Genomic DNA, 7,891 nt, shown 5'->3' with positions numbered 1-7,891 from the left:
ACACACACACACACACTTGGCCTTCAGTCAAAAAATAAACTTTAAACTGTCAAACCAATAATGTGAAACACACATTTAAGGTTTTATGATTTGGATTATTGCTGCTATGTGTAATCTGCTGTATCAAGCACATTAACACACAGTCACACACACACACACACACAAACAAGCATGCATACCTGTTGATTATGTGATTAGTTGCAATAATGAAAAGCAGATGTTATTCCTGGAGAGCTGACCAATGTGTGTGTGTATGTGTGTGTGACTGTCCAGGATTTATAGCATCAGGTAATCCAGTGTAGGTTTCTTGACTCAGTTTTGTGCAACACTGTCAGAGAAAGCTCTAAAAGTCACTTGTATAACAGGATTATCCAACATGCGTCACTGAAGGGACACTCCGCCCTGAGAACTACAGCCCATCGATTTCCCTGCGATCGCCTGTCTCATGCTGATGAAGTCATGTTTGGGTCACAGTCTCCCGAGTCTGGAAACCAGACTCAAGAACAAGAATCCTTTCTGTAAAAAATATAACCCACACTGTACTAATGAATTAGACACAGGCCTGGTTGACTCATCGCCTGTCTGAGGACTTTAAATGTGTGTTGATTTCATGGTCGTGCTAATGGGCTGAGAACCATCAGTGCCCCTCTTCTGATGTAACATCACTCTGGGTACAGTGAAATACTCATTCTGCTTCAGTGGAACACCTCCAGGATGTTACACTTGATCGCGAACAGAGTGTGTGGGCGTTTGTTTGTTTCTTGCTCAGGGAAGAAATTTGTACATGTTTGCAAATCCGGACTCAACGGTCCCACGGCTTTAGAAGTGGCATGTTCAGAAAATGTACGATTCTGTGAGTGATTTTCTTTTTAAAACCTGAAGCAAGACCAAAAGAGAAGCTTTACCCGGTGGAGGAGACCACTATGATGGCCCTTGGGTTGACCAAGTCTGCCTCAAACAGCGTCCGCCTCCCGCTGCCGTCCAGGTTGGCGGTTTCGATCACGTCCGGGTTCGAGTCGACCCAGAACATCAACCTACGCTTTACATCCACCGCCAAACCTTCTGGACTGACCAGATCTACAAGAAGCAGGGCGACCACAGAGAAAGTAATGAGATCATCTAAAACATCACACAACAGTTGTTATGGAAGTGAATGAGCGTCAGTGTGTGTTCCTACTGGTGTTAATGAGTATCTCAGGCTCGGCTCCAGGCGTCATTGAAGCTCTGTTGATGGTTCTTGCAGATAAATCGGTCCAATAGACTCGGTTCTCTTTGCAGTCATAGGCTAAACCAACAACTATGGAACCCTGCACACACACACATATGAAGATAAGCATACACATAATTACATATATTATTAACTTAACTTCTGGTTGCTATTGCTGGCTACAGTAAATACAAGTCAACAGTTTCAACTCTGGTTGATTCACACATCTCATTTTAAGTTACGTACAATGTTAACTAGCTCTGGCATTAGCTAGAATTGATCTAATTTGCGATGCTGCTTAGATAGCGGTCGGTGATAATGGAACACATTCCCATTTCTGGTGTAGACAAAGTTACAAGGCATAAAAACAGATCCTGATTTTTAAACATCTTTCTTATTAATAATCAAAGAATCACAAGAACTATGTATGTAGAACCAACTAACAAAATAAATACAAGGAGACAGAATATGAATACATACATGTAGAGTCAGTAGTGTTTTGGACCGGGTTGCATCGAGTCTGGTTCCGTTCAGAGGCAACGCTCCTATTTTCTGTCCCTGAGCGTACAGCAGTGTGACGTCAGTGTTTGGAGGAGGGGTCACATTCGGGCGGGGCAACGGGCGCACGGTGGGCGGGGCAACTGAGGGAAGGCCTGGGAAGAGATTGGACGGATTAAAAAAGTTTCACCAATGATAGGTGGCGTGAAATAGAGCACAGTCACATGTCATTTTGACAACATGTGGGTGAAGAGAGACTTACATGCAGGTTTGACAACATCATGTGATCGGGTACCAGAAACCTCCCGTCCGTCCTGGTCCACACACCAGCAGTAAGTGGTCTCTCCATAACACTGGACTGGCCTGAGAGACAATTCAAGAGTAATTTGATATTAAAAAACTATATTTTGCTCCTGTTTTTCTGCTCTGTATGTATGTGTGTGTGTGTGTACCTGAATTGTCCATCTGGATCGCACTGAGGCATGTATTGTTGTGGCTCTGGTTTTCCACCGTAGTGCTCCATCAAACTGGCTCTCCATCGCTCGCACACACTGTCTGGACGCTGGGTTGGACCCACCGGGACTGAAGGGGAGAAGAATCAAACACACCCAACACTGTTACTGTTAAAGTTAAATTTAATCCTACTGTAAGTTGTCATTGTTTAATGATATTCTTATGCTGTTTTCTAGCTCTAGCTTTCACAGGGAGTGCTTGATTAATGGTACGGGGAGGCCCTGTGTTTAAAGAGGCACACACAATGTACACACATCTTGCTTTTGTCAATACTGTTTATCTTGTAAAATCCCTTAATAACTCACTTTACAGGGGAGCTTTAAAACTAAACCCAAAACCACTTTAGGCTTCCACTAATGTTTATACTGGCCCCTCTCTCTCTGTACATTTCTAATGTGAGACTGCACAGTTACTAAACTAAGGAGGAGATTAGGATCATATTTGAGAGGAAGGTGAGAAGAGCACAACTCTATAGTGGGAGATCAGAGAGATAAAGAGAGACAAAGAATAACTAAATCAGACTGATGTCTCATAATAAGTTTTTCTAGCAAGATTTATTGTAGTGGAGGTTAGCAAGCTGCAGTCCGGTCTTATGAATCACTTGGTTTTACTTCTATTTACTGTTTAACCACACGACCAACTGAATTTAGTGCTTCCTGTGTCTCTGACGTGCTTTCCCGAAATTGACAGCATGTGGACTGTCCACTAAATCGATGACATTTCAATCCTCTGCTGACTTACTGTGTTGGCAGTGAGTTGTAATACTTATGTGGGTACGCATAAATACAGACTAACTTCCACCAGCACACAAATCTGAGAGTGCCTGCATCACGTAAACTCCAGAAGTTAATTCATGAATAAAACAAAAATGGTCAAATTATGCGGTTACATCCACGCAAACAATGTTTCTAGTCTCAACTCCTGTGTCGACCAGAGGATATGAGCAGGAAATACCCTCCCCTCCCTCATCAAGAACTATTACAGAGGAATCCCTGAATATGGCTCCAGTGCACCGAACCACCAAAAAACAAACAAACAAAAAAAGGTTGTGTGTGGTTGCACTGCGCAGCTTTCAGGTGTGAATGAGTGCAGCTGAATATGAGGAGAAGTAGGAAAGAAACAAACTTATGAGTTCAGAAAAGTTAGCGAAATGTACAAAATCTACAAGCATGTGTTTCTGTCTGTACATCTGCAGGGTGGGTGTAACACTGCTTTGTCACTCAGCTGGTCAGGCGGCCCATCTTGTTTCTGTTTGGTTGCCCGGCAACAGCAAGCCGCTCATCTGACAGTGCCACGAAATGACCACTTCAGATGTTTGGGTGGTCATAAATGGAATTTATAGCAAGGTCAGGATTTATAGAACGGCCTCTGTGTACATTAGAGTGTGAGTGAGATGGCGAGAGAGCATCACATAACCACAGAGAGAGAGAGCTGCAAACTTTTAATAGCCACAAAGACGTTATTAGACTTTATTATTATTAACTCAAAAACTTGACATGTTTAAAACTGCTTATGTTGGCTACCCGACCAATTATCAACATTCTCGTTCTAAAGCTCTTGCTCAGCTGTGATCACTGTGTCTTTTCTTTCCAATAGATAGATGAGAAGATCAATACCACTCTCATATCTGTCTGCTACAGTATATGAGGTACAGTCAGCAGCCTCTACAGCTCACTAATTAAAATGCCATATTTTTTGTGTGATTAAAATATAATTTGTGGTTTTCAGTGCCATTTTGGAGTATTGTTGTCACTTTGCGGTTGCCAGGCAACCAGCACAGACTCCAGTTAGCTTTACAGGTGCTGGTAGGTAGGCTAGCTTTTCCCTCTGTTTGCAGTCTTTATGCTAAGCTAACCAGCTATATTTGTTTCCAGACATGTGGGTGGTATTGATCTTCCCATCTTAATCTCAGCAAGAAAGCAAATAAACGTATTTCAGAAAAAATGTCAAACTATTCTTTTAATCTTAATAGTATTTTGCTATTTCTGGGTGATATCACCTAAAATCCACATCAGCCCTGGTGAATTGGTGCTTGTACTGAGTTAACGCATCAGTAATGTTTCACAGACTCAATGTGCCTCATTAAAGAGGGAAAGGCTGCACTCCTTGTTGTCTTTCTCCTGACCCAGTACGCTGATGACATTCAACTATCCTGGCAAGCTGGCCTCTCAAAGAGCACTCCATCCTCTTTGATGGTATAATAATAACTCCTGCACACACTGCAGTCTTCATATGAAGAATGTGGATATGGTGCACATATCCACACTGAGAGTAAGAATTATCAGTCTCACCTGGTCTGTCACAGTCTCTACGTGGTGTACCAGGTGGAGTCTTGGTTCCTGGTCTCTCCTGTCCCCTACTGTCCACACACCAACAATGTCCAGTAGAGCCGTGACACTGAAATAGACATAATGATAAATGTCATATGGAATAAGGATGCAAAGTATTTTTCACTTACAAAACAATTAAAAAAGATACCTGTTGAGATCTGTACTGTCCATTAGCATCGCACTGAGGTACAAAGGCTCCAACAATAGGATATCCCTCTGCACTGGTCTAGTGCTGTTACACCATGCTTCTCTGTGCTGCTCACAGTGAGTTTTAGGTTGCTCTGGTTCATCTGAGGATTATTTAAAAAAAATAAGAAATGGAATGGAAACATTTGTAAAAAAAAAAAATTCACTGGTCAAATGGACACAAACCAAAGGAAGCTTCTTGGTATTGATATTTTACAGCATACACTGCAAGCCAGACGCAGACGTCGAAGCTGAGTACACTAAATAAACCAAACAAAGACACAACTGGGACAGTATCGTTGTTTGGTCCGTGAGCTCTGCCTGGATAGAGAGTGGTTTCAGCGATATTTTAAGCTGACTGTGGAGCCGTTTGACCAGTCTGATCGCAGATGAATCACTACATCCCCTGCAGCCCCCTCCACTGCAGCCTAAACAGACTACCCCAACACCTAATTGGGTCTGAATACAGCCTTAACCCTTTTACAAGCTTTCCACTTTTAAAGGCTTTTAAGAGGGTTTAGGACGTACTCCTCCCTGACTGTTTAGAAGATGTATGGTAAAAACAGATGCCCAACACACTGAGGTACCACATGGTCTAGGATTGAGCCCACTACTATTCCTCCTCACAATTGATGGCTTGGCTCTGTTTGCACAACTAAAACCTTCCTGCTACTGCTGCTACTATCTTGTTCAAGATCTACTCTTATCCTGCATGGACTACTTAAGTATTCTCTTTAGCATATAAAGCGTATTCTGAAAGCTATACAATGCCTGATTTACCTACCATATATTATGATCCATCCCCTTTATTCCAGCGACCCAGTACTTAAATGTGTGTATACATGCTGACAAGTTTGGATGCAACATGTCTTGTTAGAAACAGCAGTCTCACCTGGTCTGTCACAGTCTCTAGGTTGTGTACCAGGTGGAGTCTTGGTTCCTGGTCTCTCCTGTCCCCTACTGTCCACACACCAACAATGTCCAGTGGAACCGTGACACTAAAATAACAACAGCAGTACACCAGATTAAATTCATGTATTTTCAATTTCAAAATTATAGTTCAGTCACTGATATAAAAATAATGTTTTTTAATGGATTAAACAAATTACAAGCACTGACCTGCAGTGGTATGTACTGTCCATTGGCATCACACTGAGGTACATAGGCTCCAACAATAGGATATCCCTCTGGACTGGTAGTCTGTACACTGTCTCTGTGGTGCTCACAGTGAGTTTTAGGACGCTCTGGTTCATCTGGTTGAGAAAGATAGACAATAATAGGATCATACACATATTCTTTTATAACATTTATAATAGCGGATAGAAACCCCCTTTTCCTAAATGGATTGGTAGATATTTAAATACATTAAGTAACTGTTTTCTTATTCTGTAAAAAGTAATTTTTCATGTGTAATGTTTGTTTTTAGTAAAAACATAATAACTAATATAGTTTAATTAAATTAATGGAATAATTACTGATTATGCCCTCATCACCAGTCCTTCATCTTAATGTTAATTATGAACAACAAATGCAGTCCATTATAAAAGATGTGGTCAACCTAGACTATACATTTTTCACAAATGTTCATGTTTCAGCTAATTATCCTTTTGTATAATATTATCCTTTATTGCATAGGCTACGTTTGTGCATTGTGGACAGGGCTGTGTTTGTGTAAAGTCTTACAAATGTACTTTAAAAAGGCTTAGAAGGTTTAAAATGTTTATTTTCTCACTGACAGCTCATAGTTAGAAGGTCATAAAGTCCATTTAGCCAGGATATACCTGTCAACTTTTAGTTAATATAAGAAAAAAATAACAAAGTGTCTCTTTGCCAATAGCAACAATATAGATACCAAATGTGCTTCATCTCAGTTTCACACTGCCGTCCTTCACTTTCAGCTTCCCAGCACACACACGGCCTTGCAGTGATATCACCTGTTTTTCCAGGCATTCCAAGGCTACGACCCAATGACCTCAATAGTGCACCACTTACAAGGTTAGACACACACTCACGTAAACGACTTGTCATTGAGTTGAGGAATTAGGGGGTTCACAGGTCAATGTTTAGCAAGAAAGCCTTGGAGAGCCATGACATAATACACCTGCTGACGCTGGTTTGGACAACTCAAAACCCTCCTGCTTCTAGCTTGTTCAAGATCTACTCTTATTCTGCATGGACTACTATAAATCCCTTCTGACTGGGCTCCTAAAGATTTCTCTCTCTAAAGAAGTCTTTAATGCTCATTCTGAAAGCTGTACTATGTCTGATTTTACCTGCCACATGCAACATGTCTTGTGCAGCTAGAAACAGCAGTCTCACCTGGTCTGTCGCAGTCTACAGATGGTGTACCAGGTGGAGTCTTGGTTCCTGGTCTCTCCTGTCCCCTACTGTCCACACACCAACAGTATCCAGTGGAACCATGACACTGAAATACACAGTAACAGTAATCGTAATGACAGAGCAATGACATTATGTCTCCATGTCGCCATAAATTAAAACCAAAACTTACCTGTTGAGATCTGTACTGTCCATTAGCATCGCACTGAGGTATAAAGGCTCCAACAATAGGATATCCCTCTGGACTGGGTAGTCTGTACACTGTTCTCTGTGGTGCTCACAGTGGGGTTTTAGGATGCTCTGGTTCATCTGCAAAGGAACAAAATCTCTTTTTCAGTGAACAGGGATTTCTCTGTCATGCTGGTTGGCAAATTCTAGTACATATATTTTTCAGCTTTTGACCCCATCATATCTCTTCAAATAACAAGCTTCAACACAATTTGATAATTAAATAACAAAAGTGGAAAGGGTTGTCCTGTCCACTTTCTCAGGCTAAGCTAACACAAAGATGAAAAGTAAGGGCCATTTTGACGTTAAGTTTCATATTTTCTCCTCCTCATTCTCAGTGATGAGGCACACCAGGATGGTGTCATCTGCATACATGAGCACTGTTTGTGGCTTCATTGCCAGACGTACACTGGATCAAAGTTTAGATCCATGTAGAGGAGCTAACATTATTCAGCAACTCCTGTGAAAACAGCGGTATGATGTCTTCTGTGTGGGAGGATCTTTGCAAGTCTTAGAAAATAATCCTGATGATGTTATACTTACGTTATTATCTCAGCTTGGGCTTGGAGACTACAAATTTATGACAGAAAGT

General features: G+C 41.4%; 1 protein-coding gene across 1 annotated transcript in view; it reads right to left on the bottom strand.

Moving 5' to 3' along the window:
• nid2a (nidogen 2a (osteonidogen)) overlaps positions 1-7,891 on the bottom strand; it is a gene marked incomplete in the record, with an annotated part of 31,943 nt that overhangs the window by 1,895 nt on the left and 22,157 nt on the right. The window contains 12 exon segments of the mRNA XM_035677567.1: positions 906-1,077; positions 1,178-1,307; positions 1,688-1,860; positions 1,968-2,068; positions 2,158-2,287; positions 4,510-4,615; positions 4,697-4,742; positions 5,900-5,987; positions 7,054-7,159; positions 7,244-7,330; positions 7,333-7,356; positions 7,358-7,380. Coding sequence (XP_035533460.1) covers positions 906-1,077; positions 1,178-1,307; positions 1,688-1,860; positions 1,968-2,068; positions 2,158-2,287; positions 4,510-4,615; positions 4,697-4,742; positions 5,900-5,987; positions 7,054-7,159; positions 7,244-7,330; positions 7,333-7,356; positions 7,358-7,380 — 1,186 coding nt within the window.

The sequence above is a fragment of the Morone saxatilis genome, unplaced genomic scaffold (assembly GCF_004916995.1).
Source record: "Morone saxatilis isolate NCDOM2014 unplaced genomic scaffold, NCSU_SB_2.0 Contig6, whole genome shotgun sequence".
NCBI classification, from domain to species: Eukaryota; Metazoa; Chordata; class Actinopteri; family Moronidae; genus Morone; species Morone saxatilis.
This window is presented reverse-complemented; position numbering and strand designations above follow the sequence as displayed.